This window comes from Solanum pennellii, chromosome 12, assembly GCF_001406875.1.
Source record: "Solanum pennellii chromosome 12, SPENNV200".
Classification (NCBI taxonomy): domain Eukaryota; kingdom Viridiplantae; phylum Streptophyta; class Magnoliopsida; order Solanales; family Solanaceae; genus Solanum; species Solanum pennellii.
The window spans coordinates 82,391,113-82,409,385 of NC_028648.1; the positions used below are offsets into that span (position 1 = coordinate 82,391,113).

Sequence of the window (18,273 nt, forward strand, 5' to 3'; positions counted from 1 at the left end):
GATCTCAAGAAAATTTGCATCATTCTCGAAAAGGGTCGTTGATCCCAATTTAATCAGCGTTCTAAGATAGATTTCGAACACTAGGTAGAAACCTATAAAAAGTAAATTCTTGCAATTTATGCAAAATTCGTACAAGATATTTTTTTCGTTGCACCAAATAAGTGTTTGTGTCAAGTGTCGTATTATATATATTATTGGCACAGCTTTTTTTCCTCGTTTATGTTCAACATGATTGCTTCCATACTGTATTTCCTTTTCAATTTACTTGATTTTATTAACATTTACTTAGCAATTATTTATTTGAAACAATCTTTTTATCTTTACGAGATAAAAATAAAGCTAATATACACCACCCTTTCTGAATTTCAAATCCTGATATGTTGTTATTGCACCAAGTAATAAGTCCATCATCATCAAAATGAGTTTTGATGCATTGGTGGAAGTGTTTCACCCTTAACCAGGATCTCAGGTTCGAGCCCGGTAGATGAAGAAAATTTTATTGAAAGCGTCACTCCCGAATAGAGCGAACTAATTAATTATTTTGTTTTAAAAAAGAAACACACAGCCAGCCAGCAACAAAAACGTGATATTGTCTCTCAAAATAATGTTATTTTTTTCCATTTTAAGTGCAGGCTAACGGTCTTGTCACATATATCAAGATTTCGTATTCGAGTTTTGTAATCGTCTTTAATAGTTTTATAAAAAAGATAGAATTTTTCCGATTCATATGTCTATAATAGAAAGCATTATTTTTCTTAAAACAGAATATCTTTTAATGTTAATTTTAATTAACCGAACTCCAAAATAAATACTAATCATCAATAATAAAACAATATTTTATGTTATTTTGAATTAATGAGCATCTTAAAGCTGCGGCAAATCATAGCGTCCCTTTTTAAAAAATTTAAGTGCAGGCTATCGTTGTTGACATATATATCAATGTTTTGAATTCCAAATCTAAAATCGTCTTTAATAGAAATTATTTTATAGACTTTCCAACGTAAATATTTTTAATAGAAAGCATTTTACTTCTTGAAATATGACTTTTAGATGCGTATATTTTGAGATCATCAATATAACTTTTCAATGTAAATCTAAATTAGTTAAACTTCAAAATAAATATCGAACAGACGAACACGAATGAAAAACTAATATTTATTTTATTTTGAATTAAGAGCATCTTAAAGCTACGGCAAATCATAGAAAAAAAAAAGGCAAGCAATTAGCAACCTCATATGACCATATCATATATATTATTATTATATATAATATCTACTGAAGTTGCAGATGAATATATAATTATATAATTTCCAATAGCCATCACTTATTTTTTTATTACTCTATTATTAAATAGTTTTCATAATTTCTGTGCTATTGTATTTGGGGCATTCAGCAGTCCATCCTTGACTGATTGTTGAACTACTTCATTTTATTATTATCTGATATTTCGAATTCGCATCGCATAAAATTCATTCGGAAAAACACTCCCAAAATTTAGTACAATCAATATAACTTGACATTCACTTACATATTTTTTTCGCTTGCTTTGTAATACGAGCCTCATATAAAATTGTGCTCCTTTAGTATATAAGAAATGATTTTCATTACTTTACAAACTTGCTTTTACTTGTACATATCTGTTTTACAAGAAATCTTCGTTTTTACATACGAGAGATCTGAAAAAGTCATTTTCTTCTGTTCAATTCGTAATACAATGCTAGAGTTCATACACTGGCTGGAAGAGGGTGATATTAGACTCAATCGCCCCTGCAACTGAGGTCACGTTCAATCACATACCCCCACATCTTATCGCGTTTTCCTCCATCCCATAGACATCAATCTCTGCTCATATTCCATGGATTGTCTTTGGATAAGATTGTTGATTGTAGTAATCACAAACACTTGACGAGGGACCTACTTGTTGCGCGGACTCTTCACTTCCGATGCCGCGCCCGTGTCGGATTCTCCAAAAATACACTACTTTTGGTGAATCCAACACGCATCCATTGAAATCATTGAAGAGTCTGAGCAACATAAACAACAAGCACGGTCATCTAGTATTTATGATTATTATGATAAACAATCTTACCCAAAAACAGTCTCATGGAATATGAACAGAGATTGTTGCTTATGGGATGGAGTTAAACGCGATGAGACGTCGGGCCAAGTGATTGAACTTAACATCAGTTGTTGCCTGTGGGGATGATGATTGATTCCATTAGCACTTTCTTTGAGCTCTCGTCTCCAAAGGCTCGACCTTTCTTGGAATAACTTACCCAATTCTCACACCTCGGACGATAGATGACTTCAACTGTATTCTACGAAGAAATGTGGCTGGAAGAGGGTGATATTAGACTCAATCGCCCCTGCAACTGAGGTCATGTTCAATCACATGCCCCCACGTCTTATCACATTCACTCCATCCCATAGACACCAATCTCAGCTCATATTCCATGAATTGTCTCTGGATAAGATTCCTGACCGTAGTAATCACAAACACCCGATGAGGGACCTACTGTAAGCATTCTCTTGAATTTAAGAAGGGAAATGCTTTGATCAGAAACTTCTGTCCAAGAGCACGGTCGTCTAGTATTTGTGATTACTACGGTAAAAGATCTTATACAAAAACTCTTTCATGGAATATGAACAGAGATTACTGCTTATGGGATGGAGTTAAATGTGATGAGACGTCAGGCCAAGTGATCGAACTTGACATCAGTTGTAGCTAGTCGGGACGATGATTGATTCCAAAACCACCCTCTTCCAGCTCTCTCATCTCCAATGACTCGACCTTTCTTGAAATAACTTATCCAATTCTCACGTCTCGGACGATAGATGACTTTAACTGTATTCTACTGAGAAATGTGGCACTTGCTGATCATGAGTCAAGCAACAAATTATGCCTTTGGCTTTGCTAGAACTGCAGTTTCTTAACTCACACATCGTAGGATAGAGTCCACGTAATCTGTGAGTTATACAGATCTATTTGCCGCCTTCGCGTCAAGAATTTCCTAAAAAGGACATGACCACATGAGCCAAAACTTAGTTAGAGATGGTACAAATAAAGAGGAAAACAATTTACAAAAAGATAATGGATATAGAAAATTATATACAGCTGATGTGGGTTTGTGTGCAGTGTGTCAATATAAGATTGTAACCGAAAAGATCAATATAGGCATGATAAATATACATCAGAAGCTTTACAGCTCTCGAAACATGTTGGTTTAAGTCTTAGCTCCAACGTGTATATGTCAATTAAGGAAATAAGAAATTACTCATCCAAGCTGAAGTTGGTCCTTTATGATGGGCGTTTCTAGTGTAGAGTTACTAGTGAGCTGAAAATAGTGGCGAGTTCTTTGCATGGGATAGCCATTTGACACTAGAAATTTGAAATTTTTGGCTTATACTGTATATCTCATTTGATGACCGATAAATAAAAATGAAATTACTGATACATGCACAAATGGTGGTTGGCAAGGAAGGTTAAGTATACCATTTAGCTGAAGTGAGCTACTTAACAAAGCACTTAAGCATTAAAAGCATTGCCAGAGGATAGAGTAGCTAATGAGTCAAAGTAAAGAGCATAAGTTAGAGGGCAGACCGTTATGTCAAAATTTTGAATCCTTCCCCTGCGAATCTTCGATAATGCACTATGTATATCTATGATCTGTATGACGATAGAAGTGTTATCTCTGATTTCGACCTTTGTCCTTGAGAATCTGTGTACCAACTACCATCATTAATCCTTGGACAGGCCTTACCAAGACCTCATAGTTCTAAATTTCTGCTGGTGTATCAACCTCAAATACAATCTAAGTGATCTGCTTCTGGATGTTGTAACATTTAACAGTTCCAACCAGAGCTAGTGATTCAATAATGGCCTGCAGAAGTTGCTCGGGAAAATCTTCAACACGAGCAAGTCCATGATGACTTTGCACAGAACTCAGAACTCTACCGACGATCTGAAGGAGGAATAATGAGATGAGATTATGATACTGCTATAGTACTTAGCCTATGCAGTTGGTTGGATAGACTAGAGTAATTTCCATGATTGGTAATAAGGACCTACCTTTCGTGCATAGCCACCAAAGGCCACACCAGCAATCAAAGCATTCGTTGAATGTAAGGTGCTCGGAATTGTCTCGTATCTTGAAGGCTCTAAATGAATGTGTGGATTGATGTCAAAACTTCAGAATTATATGGAATGTGAACTTAATAAAGTGTGGACTGTGGAGTTAATACCGTGTATGGTTGTTGTTTGGAATAATCTCTCTTTTTTCAACCCTTCCACTGTGTGACTATTGGTACCACCAGCCAGTTGAAGGAAGCCTATGACATAGGAAGAATCTTCAAATTGCACTAGCAAGCAGTGTATAGAACTAGCTAACAATGAATTGTATCATGTCATTTATCAGAAGAATATTTTATGTGCAAACCTTTAGGCTTGTCGCCAGCAGAGGCCAATTTTCGTGCAAAAGCAATTGCATCTCTCGTGGCACCTCGCCCAATATCTCCACTCATTGGTCGACCATCCAACTTCAATTACAATCATTAGTAGAAATGATGAGAATATATTCCGGGCATTCTAGCTTCTAAATCAATTAGCGATAGGACAAAATGATTTGCACCTGCCATAAGTTGACGCAGTGTATGCTGGATTCCATTATAGAGTACATAGCATTCATTGCAGATATGGTTGAATCTCTCAAGTCTGGAAAACTAACCTGCACGAAACCATGATAAAAACATAATTCTTGAAATGGAATTAGTTGTTTGAACTTGCTAGATAATACTCCCTCCGTTTAATCTGTTTATCTGGTTTTGACTTGACACAGAGTTTAAAAAAATAAAAAAGACTTTTGAATCTTGTGGTCTTAAACTAAAGATATGTACTTGCACCAAATTCCCTTCAATCTCGTGGTTTTACACATGCCACGTGGAAAGTTAGAATTAAAGAGTTATCAAGAAAGGAAATAGACATTCTTCTTGAAATGTACTAAAAACACAAGTAGGACAAACAAATTAAACGAAGGAAGTAGTATTTAATGTCACCAACAGAGATCAAAAGAAGAGTAACAGCTTCACATACTGCCACGAGTTTCAGATTTGCAGTTGAGTTCCCCAACCCAGTCCAAAGTTCTCTAAAAACAGAAGGTTCCCTGTTCCAGAAACGAGAATGCAGATAAGATACACTTTTTAGCTACAAATTGATGTTACTCTGATAATGTGACAAAGAACCATTTGTACATTTTGTTTGTGATTTTTGTTGTACAGAATAAGGAGTACAAAATCAGATTGTATTGCATAAATATACTTTGAGTAAGCATTCTATTTTACGGTTAAGTTTGTGTCTCAATTGAATAAGAAGTGTAAATTCACACTTGAATGATTTCAGGGAATATATTAACCGAAAAGAAAATTATGCTAACCTTCCACTGGTATGAATTTCTAAGGCATCAACATCATCCCTTTCAAGAAGTTCAGCTGTAGCTATAACATCTCTCACATACGTAATAGCTCCTGAATCAACGGAAAGATATCTTCATGAATTCAATTTGCAGAAAAACAACAATCCTGAAGTAAAAGGGCACGGAGCAGGTGAAAAAAGACAGGCAGCAGTGAACTCACTTATTTTGTCATATGGACAAACCGGAAGGCAGCGACCGCAACCATAACAACGCTCAGCCAAAACTCCGCCCTGCAATAGATGTCGCCTTTAGTATTGAACATGAATGAGCTTTAAACGAATATAGCAGGTTAGAAAGTTGTAGAATAAATCAAGGGAATTCAAAATGGAGAGAACCTTTTGCAGTATTGCATTAGCAGGACACACTTTCTCACAAGGTCTCATGCAATCCCAGGGGCAATCATCCGGATCAAATTCTGCAAAATTATCATAGACAACTAGAGTATTAAACCAACACATCTTATTTAGGAATACTTTCCATGAGTAATCTCATTCATGATAAAATATGATCTCGGGTCTTTGATCTAATTTTCCCAGTACCATTCGTTTCTGAAAAGGTGACTATCTGCCCATTTCAGGAGGTTGACAAATAATAGAATCCACTGAAAATGACGATGCATTAGAAACTACTCTGTATGATAAACTAGAGTTCTTTGAGCTAAATTCTTCTGATGGTCCGTCATGCAATGTTTGGTAAGGTAAGATGCAATGATTGTTTACAACTATGGCAAAAGGACCGACATTAGAAAGACTCGATATGGGCAGTAAAATAATCAAAGCCATTTCACAGTTTCTAATGCTTCAGAAGCCTACTTTTTTTGATAATTGAGAATTCCCTGACCTGTGCATGGTTCAAACCTCGGTGGATCACAGGCTAGCTCATCTACCCTTCTCCACTTAAATACCATATTTTTTACTGGCAAGTTTTTGTCTACGGCAGGGTTGAATTCATACTTATATTAAAAGAAAGCAAGAAACTTTTACTCCAACATCACGTAACCAAGATTATGAGTATCAGATAGGACAAATATGCTGGTCAATGTCAAAGTGTAGGGGGAGTTACCAGCTTTGCGGAAATGAAGATCTTCATCGTCATTAACACTAATCATAACCCAAGGCCTGCGTATGGGCACAAGGGCTCTGGCTGCTTCTATCCCTTCATTTACAGCATTCACCACTGACGCCTCAGCAGCGCAGTCAATGCAATCAACTACAATCAACACTCAAACTTACCAACCCTATGCAAGATATAATAATACAAAAATTATAAAGAGACAGTTAAAGATTCAATTCTCACCTCCGGCAAGTGTATAAACCAGAGAAAGGTTCCTGATATCAACCAAATCCTACAAAAACCAAGAAAGATAAAAATTGTCTCAAATATGTTAACATGTCTCTGCATTTTGTATAATCTTCATACTTAGTTTGTGCTAGCTTCATTACACTTTAATGACGAGATTCGAACTACACATGCAGTACAAGATGTTTATTCTGATTATACAAAATTTTCAAACATCATATGAATTGGAACATCAAAGTAGTTTATTCTGATCATACAAAAAAAAAAAGTTTATCTGCAGAAAAGTGTAAAGGTGGAGTCTTTATAGTGAATAAAGGGTTAATAAGTGAAGACCTCAAAGCTAGCACCACAAATAAGCTTGACCCAATTTCCCTTCTGAAGAGATTCAACAGGGGAACTACTAACAGAAGGAATCACTGTCTTCTTTATGATACTTTTCACCTTTTTAACTCCATTGTAGTTGCTATAATTAAGTGGATCTGGTCATAGAGAAACAAAAAAAATTCAAGAAATTTGAAAACTTACAAAAAGATTATGAAATACCAAAACCCCATAAATCCAAATTGATAGAATAGATAGAGTGTACCTTGCAATTTGGTGCCAAATGAAGCATAGCAAGGAATGCTCATAGCCATCTTGTTAAAAGGAGCTACTTTTGGAGATAAAGAGTAGGTGGAGAAGATTGATTGTTATCTAAAAAGAATCTTAAGTGTTTGAAACTACATCATCACCCCCTATAATTGTTTGAAAATGTTCAAGTACATCCTCATATTTTCATAAACGGTTGATCGGTCAAAAACTCACACGTTCAGAAGATGAAAGCAATAAAAATGAGAGTGTTTGGGTAGATGTGTGAATCTATACTAGGAGAGACAATACTATGAATGAAGTTATTTGAAGAGTGATTTTCGTGATGGACAAGATGCATGGAAGCGAGATGAGATACTTTGGACATGTGAAAAGAACGAAAATATATGCCCGGATGAAAAAAAGCGAGAGATCTATAGTAATAGGTCTAAGAAGATGTATATCAAGAAAGAAACGAGGAGAAATTATTAACATGACATGAGTTGGAAAGTTGAAAGTCGAAAATTAGTGTAAAAGATTAATAGTAGTTACACGTTTTCTCTCTTCTATGTGGGAGATCTTAGTTATAGTTTAGAGTATTTTATCCGTTTTCTCTTCTTCTTACATGCCTCAATATAGTGCTTAATTTCATTTATTTATGTTCTTGAAAGTTTTAATCTGAGTCGGTGATCTTACCAAAAAAGACTTCTCTACCTCTCTTAAAACATGAATACGGTATCTCAGGTATATACATACTAAATATGTTGTTGTTATTATTCTTTAAATAGATTATTCATAACGTTCAAGACGAAGTTTATGTATAATTGTTTCAAAGAACGAACACAGATGACAAACCATATATGTTTTTGTATTTTATTATTAAAGAATATTTTATTACTTTAGAGAACATTTCTTAACACAAGAAAATAACACATTTGTCTAAAAAATTCTTTTTTTGGTCACACATAACACACCCAAATAACAATATTTACAGTTTCACCCACAAACTTTGTATTAATTCCCAAATAGTACATCTTTAGGGTTTAAGAAACTCATGATTATCTCTAAAACCCTGAGCTCACACTCTACTTGTGTACACTCCAAAATGGTGAGCATTGCCGGCGACGACGACGACGATTTCGGCGATCTCTACGCCGACGTTGAAGTTCAAGCAAGTTCAGCAATCAATGCTCTACAGAGTTCAATGCAGGTTCAAACGGAAGTCAATGAGGTTGACTACAATGCTGCTGTCGGAAACTGTAATCGTGAAAATGCTGTAAGAGGAGAAGAGGATCGTGAGAGCGAGAGTGGAGATGACTTGAACATACTGTTGAATGATGACGAAGGTGATGATGATTTTCTCAATGCTGGATGTGATGAGGATGAAATTGAGGGAAATGGAGGTTTTATTGTTAGTGATAAAGGAAATGGTTTAGGACAGAATTCAAATGGCAGCGGAAGTGGCGATGGAGAGAAAAACAGTTACAAGGTAGCATTATAGACTGAAATTAGTGAAAAGGAGTAGTGTAAATTTGAAGTTGTTTTTGTGTTGCTTAGTTGTTGAACCTGATTACTGATTGGATGAGTTGCTTTGATTATTGAATGCTTATATTGGTTTGTTTTTATGTATAAAACAGGGGAGGTCAGTGTAAAGCTGATTATGAGGTTTGTATATTTTGATATTCCTGCCATTTACTATGGTCGAAGACTCTTATTTGGCAGCAATTAAGTTTCTTCTTGCTTGAAAAACTGAAAATTTGGTAAATGTGTACTCTCTTCAATTTTGGTTTGGCATTATTTGCTGATCAAGGAGCTGAAATCAGTCTTGAGTACTTCGTTTCCTTAAAGAATGTAAAGTTTTGATATCAAGCTGCACAAAATTAAGGACTATAAGTTAGAAACATCCTCATATCAAATGATGATATTCTGTTTTTAAACGTTGCTCAAAGTTCATTTAGTTTGAAACTCAGGAAGCAGAAGTCCCAAATATTTGGAGTGGGAGAAATAAACTTGAGTTTTTCAATGTTGTTTTGGTGTTGATTGAAGTATTAAGCCCGACTAAGACGAGTTGATTGATTGATATATATGTACTGTTTATTAGAAAAAGGTCAGAATAAAGCTTTATATCATGTTTTTTTTTTCTCTTTCTCAAAGCAAATGAAGAGAATATTTGCTTCATTCGTTTTTTCAGTTTTTTTTTGCAATACACCTACCTTTGCTGCAACTTGGGATTTCACTGGAAATGCCTTTAGGTGTTTCTTCGCGATTATCTGTTTTTGAATTCTTCAAGTGTGGAATTATCATGATGATAGACTTCATCAGCGTTTTCATGAATTAATGCAGTTAAGCTTTCATGGATTAGTCAAGGTGTTGGCCTGAATGCCACATATATGGAAAGAAAATGGATTAATACTGTTCTGTACTTCTGTTACTTTATAGTGTTTCATTCTCTGAATTATGATTTCACCCCCACTTTTCTGTAGAACACACGACCACCACAAGCAGCATATTCAAATCATCTCAAAGCCAATGGATCTTCTTGTGCGCCTTCTTACTGTACAACATTTGTCAAGGGCAACTGGGAGGATAATAGCTACACACAAAGGGTGGGCTCAGGCTTTGCTGCTCAAAATGGACAGAGCTTCTCACTTCCTCGGTCAAGGTTAATATGTTTTGTCAAACTTTGCTTGTATTCTAATCTTTGGTTAATGCTTTGTCGTGTTTCCATTTTTATAGAAAAAGATCTACAGTTCAAACATACTGTTAAAATAAATTATCTACATTTGGAACAACTGGTTCCACTTCTCCTGGTGCATATTTGCTTATTGGAAATAAAGTTGGTCATCTCATCAAGAACTATTAAGAAATAGGTTTACCAGATAAAGTTGTTCTATATTTTTTTGTAGGCTTAATCTTTTCATATTTCATAGAGATGTAATCGATCCATATTTTTTCAGGAATATCTTGGACGTGAATATTGATATGTTTGAGAAGAAACCTTGGCGGTATCCAGGCTCTGACTTGACAGATTATTTTAATTTTGGCTTTGATGAAGATAGTTGGAAACAGTATTGCAACTGCCTGGTAATGAATGCATATAAGTTTGTCTGTTTCTGATATGTATTAGAGTATATAGTTTTTCCTCTTATCATTTCTTATTATCTTTGTTTTTGTATTTCTTTCCAACTTTCTAGAATGTATAGTGGCAAAGTTGTTTCCACTATTTTTACTGCACGTCTTACATGTTTATCATTGGCCGTGACTTTTGAAATAGGATGAGCACCGAGAACAAGCAAAAAAGGTATTCAAGGATTCAGACTACAAGACTCCGAAAATTAGTAAGGTAGGTATCTCTGGATGATTGTCAAGTACTATTCCTCAAACACTAGGTGAAGCCTTACCTTATAAAAAAAAAAGAAGAAAAAAAAACAATAGGTCAGCTGTGTGTATCAAATGGGTAGTGAAAGCTGAGGTTGACCATGTTTCTGTTCAAACCATGCTGAAGAAGACATTTTTAAAAAATGTAGACGTCTTTGTTACCTAACAGTACTTAAATGCTATCTGAAATTGAACTGTTAATGATGTTTATGGTATAAACTTGCCAATGTTCAGCCAAAAGGTAGAGAAATAGAGGTGGAAGAGAGCATGATTGAGCGCCTACCATCAACAGATGTGGAGCGTCCACAATATCGGGATTCTAGTGTTGTCATACAGGTATCAAAAATTTTGGTTCTCCCCTTTTCTTGACCATCTAATTGCCGTGTGCTCACAGGCTTGTGCTGGCACCAGATTGCTTTGCAGCAGTCAATGGAAGATCCTATAAGTTCTACAAAAGAGCAGAAGGAAGCATCTGAGAATGGAGATGTTGGGGGAGATAGAAAGGAGTTTCTCTGTTTCAGTAGTGCCTGCGAAGATGAGTTAGCCAGCTTGGAAGGAACTGGAGAAGGATCAGGCAACTCTACATCTGGAAGGTATGTCATCTACTGGTTGAATTGTGATGATAGTCTGCAACTCTAGTTGGATTATTCTTTTGCTGGTTAATCTTCACATTGTAACTCAACAATTTTGCGAAGGATGTGTCATTTTAATCCTTATGTAGTTAACGTTCGAAGGCTATATTTGTTGCAATATAAGAGTTTGAAATGTGATAGGTTTTCTCACATGTTCTTGATGCTTAGTTGGCTTAAAGTTGTTGGCTTCTAAGTCTTTTTAAGGTTTTGTTTTCTAGACATTCTTGCAAAATATTGTCAAATTTTTCAGAGATTTCCTTTTTCATGGACCATGAGTAATGTGATCCATTTTTCTCTTTCTTTTGCTATCTTCGCCTTTACTTTTAAGTCTTGCTTCTCACATCTCACCTGTTTTTCTGCTGATTGATGATGCAAAAAAATGTATTTAATGATTCAAGTTATTTCATTCTCATAAAATTAATTCTGGATTCCAGGAATACACCTGTTTGTGAGCACGTGTCTATGGGTTCAGATAACAACGAAAATTCCGAGTTCTCTGATGCAGATGAGCGACACCACCAAGAGGGGACCTACTGTAATGTTGATCAAACCTCAGGAGCAATTAAATCTACTCATGATGCAAATAAAAGCAGTGAGAGAGACATATCTGATCTAAGACAACCTATAAAGTTGCAAGAATCTCTGCGTGGTGGAAGCAGAGAGCATAGCCCAGGTTCATCTTGCTGTTCTTTAAGTCATGGTGGCACATCTGGAGATGGGACTTTTCTTAACTTGGAGAAATCTCATGATCATCAGACAAGGTTAATATCAAACGCAGAATCTGAGTTACGGGAGAAGGGTACAACTGATAACCAGCCAATTTCCAGAACCGATCACAACAGAACAAAGTCTGGTGATCTTAAATATTTTACACAAGGTAGAAGGTCTGTGCAAAGAGATCTGCTGCATGACAGAAGAAGACCTGGTCGAATGAGTGAAGCAATTCCTGCTCACCTGAAAGATGAGGATTCCCACAAATCTGATGCTAGGATACTGTATGAAAGGCGTAATTCATCTGTGATCCGACACAGACAGAGAGATAGACGATATGCTTTCGACTCTCATGAAAGGGAAGATACTTCACATTTTAAGAGGGCAGAACCCTTTTACTCTAATGCAGGACGATTTTCTGATTATCCATGCCGGGGTTCTTTTACGAAAAATCCTCAAATGGAATATCAATTAAGATGCAGATATGACAAAAACTGGTCTGGCGGTCGAAGCGTGAAAAGAAAGCTAGATCATCTTGAACTATCAATTTATACAGATGATAAATTGTTGGAAAGAGATAGACCCCATTATGGGGGAAGGCTCACTCTTCAGGATATGGACGACGTTTCTTTTCATGAATCAGAACAATGGATCGATAAGTATATTTCCTATTCAGATGATGAGAATCCCAGTCAACGTATGCGGAAAATAGATCAGCTGCCGAGCAAGAAGAGAGTGAGGACTGATGATCTTGTAACTGAATGTAATTACATCTACGATATCATGGAAGAGACCGATAACAGATATAGACCATACAACCACAGGGATACTGATATTCTAGAAGATGGCTATCATGTAAATTTGACTTATTTCAGAAGAGAAATTAAAAGCCCCAGTAGGGGCCAAAGGAGAGATATCAGTCCTTGCAAAAGTTCAAATGATATATGCTTCATGGATCTAAAGGATGAGGGAGAGAGATATGATGGGTATCGACCTCCATCCTTTCGTTTGTATAGAGAATCTTGTACTTCTAGCAGAAGGTGGCAGAGCCTTGAACTGCCACGTGGCAGAAACGGAATATTCAGTGGGACCAGGAAATGTGATGGTGGTCAGTTTGCTAGTTTGACCAACTCCATTGGTGCCAATCAGACAATCAAGTATCCTGGTAATCAGGACATTTTTAAAAGAAGAAGAGGGGGCCGGCAGTCTGAAGGGATGCAATGGGTTGAAGATGAAAACAATTCTAGGTATCAGGAAAATGTATTCGATGCTGAGAGGACGTCATATTCGTTCAGAAGAACTTCAAGTGACCGAAGGTTTAAGTCATTTGACAATAATTATGGACCCAACCCAGTAGAAAAGCTTTTAGATGACAGGCATGTGGCGCAGGAAAAATACAAATTGATCAGGGAAGGCAATAATACCAATCAATTTGGTCAAGGGTCTAAAGTTTTTCATAAAGATAATCATTGGAGGAGATTCCCAAGAGGAAGAGATTCTGTTGACACAGACTTGATTGTTGAGAACGGAGAGGTAATTTTGTGTATACGAATGTCAAGATTGTATAGTCTATATGTAAATATGAGTTTTCCATATATGTTGGGTCCTGTTCCAGTGTGTGATATCATCTCATGCTACCAAGGTCTCTTATTTCACTGTGCGTTTGATTTCAGATTAAAGTTCTCATGTTGACTTGTTTTTTTTTAAACTTTTTGTTCTTGAATTGACCCTTAAAAAATTGGACGTATCAATTGCAAAATCATATTGAGCTTGCTATTCTAGGAATTGTTACATTATTACCTTTAAACAATTGATCATCAGTATTCTATAGTTACTATGAAACCATATAAATCTATGGTGATCATGTAGTCGTTTTTTCTTGATTCAACAAAAAAATGTGCATCCACATTGTTACTGACAGTCCTCTATACTTTGACGAGAAATGAGTGTTTGCTTAAGGGACATGTTACCATTTTGTGGCTCCAGGTTGTGTTAGTCTTTTGTCACTTGAGGTACATTAGGATTAGATATCTAATGTGATAGCACTTCTGCAAAAAATAAGAGAGGACTCTGAAGTTCATTGTCTTTGTGTAGTTATATAGGTAATCTTCTGCAACAGGAATAAGCAAGTAAACTTTTTTTATTTCCTGCAATTTTAATATCAGTACAGCAGATCTCAGTAAACTAGGCAGAAAACACACCAAATTATATAACTGGGGTATCACTAAATTGTGATCATGATGCGGCTTACTATTTCTGCTAACTCATTAGATCTCATTTCACGCAAATAGTTTCTATTTTTGTGTTGAAATGGGCTGCCAAATCTTTTTTCTCGAGTCTGATAGATTGATATGTCACTAGCTCAATGTTTCTGCATGACTTCATTGATTGTTCTTTTATCTTAAGTTGAGCAATAGTTTAGGAGGTAAGTTGCCTTTGGTATCCGGCATTGGCATAAAACTGTGTTTTACTTTACTATCAGCATCAAACTACATGTCCTGACTTTTTGGATATTAACCATCATAAAATTGTGCTTAGTGCTTACACAAGAACTTTACATGACTCAACATTCTAGCAGATCTTATGTTCTTTCTTGGCATACGCTTTTGTATGTGGCATACCTGCAGTTTCTAATAGAGTATTTTCTTTGCTATATATATATATATTTGAATATGATGACTTCAAGTCGTGTTCAAGAATGTGAGCTGGGAAGTGAATTAAGAAAAAGGAGATCGCCACACCACTGAAGTTGCTGTCCTAATGCATACTCCTTTAATTCTCTGGACAACTTTGCATCTAGATTGGAAGTGATAATTTTAGCTGGACACTAAGGGGTCGTTTGGTAGAATGTATTAATATAATGCAAAATAGAGTGTATAAGTAATGCTTGCATTAGCAATGCATGTATTAGTTATGCTTGCATTAATTATACATAGATTATGTTTATGCATCATTAACAATAGAATGCATTGCATTAAAAAAATTATTTCAAAAATACCCTTCACTATTTTGGTGGAAAAGATATAAAAAAGGTATTGAGGGGCAATTGGATCTTTAATTGAGTTAATGCATGCATTAAAAGCATTGCATTGCTAATACCTAGAAATTCATGGTATTAGGAATACACACCTTAATGCCCAATAGAGTGTATAACTAATGCTTGGTTGGAAAAGAGTATCAAACAAGGTACTAGTAATACACAAGACTAATGCATGCATTATTTTTTTAACACTCTCTACCAGACAACCCCTTACTCTATATTCAATTTTTGAGAGGCCATATTAGGTGTTGCACCTGCTTGAAGTTAGACTAGAATGAAGTCTTGTTTTTCTCTTATCAATGGGAGGGGGTGTTCAATGTTTCCATATGTAGTGCTTGGGATCTTAAGTAGATAAGAACAAATTAAAAATACTGATATTGTGTGTGAGCTCATGACAATGTAACATCATATCTTGGAAGTATTTTTTACTTCTGATATTCCGTTTAGTACAGATGATGGGGTGCTTTTGGTAGAAAACTATGTCTTTTTGTAAGGTTCTCTACGTTTCTCCCCATCTTTTCAATAGATTTGCCACCTCCATTATCAAAAGATTAAAAAAGAACTAGAGTTAATTATGCTGTTTCTAGAATTTAGAATCCACACTTTACTTTCTTCAGCTCTGTTTGAGGTAAGATCCGGCCCTTGCCTTGGTGGTGTCAAAGTTTAAATAAACAGACTATTAATCATAGAAAAGGGAATTAGATTTGGAGAAAATTTAACTGCATATTTCGTTTCACTATTATAGCGTTTTACTTCTGCTTCAGGAGCCATTTCTTTTTCATCAACTTTATGATACATTAATACCGTATTGTTAATAATGTCTCTCTGATATTTATTTTTATGTTGATATACCATGACATCATTATAAGCTTTGTTATTATCCTAGTTATTAACACATTCCCATGTTTTAAGTTTCTTCTTGGCTGCACTTTATTGGTAAACAAATGCATGATGGTCTGCTTCGGAAAGTCATCTTGATTAGCACGTATGCTAAGTCCTTTTATCCTTCAGCTCCTGTTATAATTTATTACAAACGCATATAGCCATTGACTATATAGCTCTCTTCTGTTTAACTGTTCAAGTTACATCCCCTTTCGAAGTTTCAAGTTTGCGATTACTTGGTATGATAGATATGCCTTTAACAGTTAACAAGTTCTCTAATTCTCTTCATGGTAAGTTTTTGTGTCATGTGAGCTCACACACGATAAAAGGCGGCCTCTCTCTTCATTTATTGTGTAAACTATCAGGATTTTGATTTTGATTTGTGACCATGGATCTGCAGTCCTCCGGAAGATGCTCCAAAGCAGGGGGTGTAACATCCTTTGACAGGTATGGCCACTTGGATTCAGATTGTTATTTGGAGCTGAAGCCCATCAATGGAACTAGCAAACTCCATTTCAGGGAGACACTCAGAACTCGAAATGTGACAACTGATCCTAAAGAAAATGATAAAGAAAGGCTTGATATATTCTCAGATGCCAACCAGGAAGAGTCTCTGGATATTGAAGAAGGTCAGATAATTGAAGAAATGAACGAGAAAATCGTTAAAAAGAGAATCACGTATTCTGGAAAATCAGAAATCGGTGAAATGAAGAATTTCGCTACTGATAAAAATGTGGAGGGACAGGGCAGCCCTAAGCTTTTGGAGATCATGGCAAAGATGGAAAAGCGTGGAGAGCGTTTCAAGCAGCCTATTGCTCTCAAAAGTGATACAAAGAATATCTCTACACCTTTGGTTGATTCGTTTGCTGTGTCGACTGAACCTATGCAACCAAGACCAGCACGAAAGAGGAGATGGGCTGCAAGCAAGGCAACTGTTTAGTGCTTATACAAGAGAAGTTCCGTCTCACTTAACCTTCATAACTGGATCTGTATATAGTGGCGTCTCATAAAGAATGCTCTGTTTTGTTGCGCTAAATGCGTTTTTTTCTCCTCTAAAGTATAATTGATTATTTTGATTTCAAAGGATGTAAGGCCACCAATGATGATGGTATGGCTTGAGTTTTTTTATCAGTTCAATTTTTATTCCCAACTGTTAAAGTTTTATTATTTTTTCTTATTGTTTCCTTGATATGTTTCAGAAGCAGTGGTTTGGAAGCAACTTTCCTGTTTGAGTATATGGATCTACAAGTTCAAGTTGCAAACTTGTCTCAGATATTTTGCTTCAATAAGTTGGTGAGTATGGCGTAACGTAAGGGACGGAGTTATGAGGTTGCAAGGGGTTCATCCAAATCCTTATCGTTGGAAATTACTTCGTATATGATCAAATGGATACTAATTGTTTATTTATATATATATTACTTTAAAAACATTGACTCTTTACTATCTTTACTTGAATATTAAATTACTAAAATATCTTTATCATAGGTTGCAACTTTTTCAATGAGTTGTGACTTTTCGGAAATATATTTTTCAGATAACCGAACACTTATTCATACTAACTTTTTGTTGACCATAAATACAGGGAGTGACAATTAAAGCAACCACTAGATCATATAAAAATTGCCACAAAAAAGTAAGTATTAGTGGCAACAAAAATAGTAAGTATTAGTAGCAACTACTACAGCCTATAAATCATTCAAGAATTGCCGCAAAAATAAAGTATTAGTGGCAACAAAAACCGCCACAAGTTAAAGTCGTCGCGAAAAGATTGTTTTGGTGGTAATTAAATCCGTCACTAATAAAAATAATAGTTGCCACTAAAAGATAGTATTAGTGTCATTTAAATCGACGGTAAAACTATTAATTTTTTTTTGTCACTAAAAATAATTTTTAGGCAACTATAAATGCTAAAACTATTAACTATTGCGACTAAAAAGGGTTTTAGCAGCGACATTAACCGCCGCTAATAGTGATGAATGTCGTCGCTAAAAGTAGTAGCGGCGACTAGAACGGTCGCAAAAAGTGATGAATGTCGTCGCTAAAAGTATTATTAGCGGCGACTGAAACCGTCGCAAAAGGTTATGAATGTCGTCGCTAAAAGTATTATTAGCGGCGACCGAAACCGCAAAAGGTTATGAATGTCGTCGCTAAAAGTAGTATTAGCGGCGACAAGAACGGTCGCAAAAAGTGATGAATGTCGTCGCTAAAAGTGAATATTAGCGGCGACTAATATCGTCGCAAAAAGTGATGAATTTCGTTGCTAAAAGAAGTATTAGCGGCGACTGAAACCGTCGCA

At 35.8% G+C, this 18,273-nt stretch overlaps 2 protein-coding genes across 3 annotated transcripts; one reads left to right on the forward strand and one right to left on the reverse strand.

The window, feature by feature from the left end:
• Positions 1–1,560: 1,560 nt before the first annotated feature.
• Positions 1,561–7,483, reverse strand: LOC107007135. Of its 2 annotated transcripts, XR_001455012.2 has the most exons (14): positions 7,354–7,483; positions 7,101–7,246; positions 6,765–6,813; positions 6,531–6,677; positions 5,804–5,883; positions 5,629–5,698; positions 5,430–5,520; positions 5,090–5,159; positions 4,629–4,724; positions 4,437–4,536; positions 4,243–4,329; positions 4,070–4,158; positions 3,602–3,962; positions 1,561–3,011 (listed from the first exon to the last, which is right to left on the reverse strand). XR_001455012.2 is itself a non-coding variant. In XM_015205614.2 (13 exons), the coding sequence occupies exons 1-13, from the start codon at positions 7,400–7,402 to the stop codon at positions 3,813–3,815; spliced, it is 1,224 nt and encodes a 407-aa protein (XP_015061100.1). In that variant the 5' UTR covers positions 7,403–7,483; the 3' UTR covers positions 1,561–3,812. The 2 variants fall into 2 exon arrangements, 1 of the variants encoding a protein (XP_015061100.1); XM_015205614.2 differs by having other exon boundaries at positions 1,561–3,962.
• Positions 7,484–8,392: 909 nt separating this feature from the next.
• Positions 8,393–17,478, forward strand: LOC107005277 (FIP1[III]-like protein). The gene is made up of 9 exons (XM_015203828.2): positions 8,393–8,823; positions 9,818–9,996; positions 10,292–10,418; positions 10,609–10,677; positions 10,947–11,048; positions 11,124–11,305; positions 11,779–13,588; positions 16,378–17,085; positions 17,177–17,478. The coding sequence occupies exons 1-8, from the start codon at positions 8,440–8,442 to the stop codon at positions 16,915–16,917; spliced, it is 3,393 nt and encodes a 1,130-aa protein (XP_015059314.1). The 5' UTR covers positions 8,393–8,439; the 3' UTR covers positions 16,918–17,085; positions 17,177–17,478.
• Positions 17,479–18,273: the final 795 nt, after the last annotated feature.

What these genes read in the sequence shown, in the direction of transcription:
- LOC107007135 (XM_015205614.2), bottom strand. Translation starts at nt 7,402, where the DNA reads ATGGCTATGAGCATTCCTTGCTATGCTTCATTTGGCACCAAATTGCAA. An exon ending in TCTTCATTTCCGCAAAGCTG is followed by an intron (nt 5,884 to 6,530) that starts GTAACTCCCCCT and finishes ATAATTTTGCAG; the next exon opens with AATTTGATCCGGATGATTGC. An exon ending in TTGTCCATATGACAAAATAA is followed by an intron (nt 5,521 to 5,628) that starts GTGAGTTCACTG and finishes CCGTTGATTCAG; the next exon opens with GAGCTATTACGTATGTGAGA.
- LOC107005277 (XM_015203828.2), top strand. Translation starts at nt 8,440, where the DNA reads ATGGTGAGCATTGCCGGCGACGACGACGACGATTTCGGCGATCTCTAC. An exon ending in GAGAGAAAAACAGTTACAAG is followed by an intron (nt 8,824 to 9,817) that starts GTAGCATTATAG and finishes ACTTTTCTGTAG; the next exon opens with AACACACGACCACCACAAGC. An exon ending in TTCTCACTTCCTCGGTCAAG is followed by an intron (nt 9,997 to 10,291) that starts GTTAATATGTTT and finishes ATATTTTTTCAG; the next exon opens with GAATATCTTGGACGTGAATA.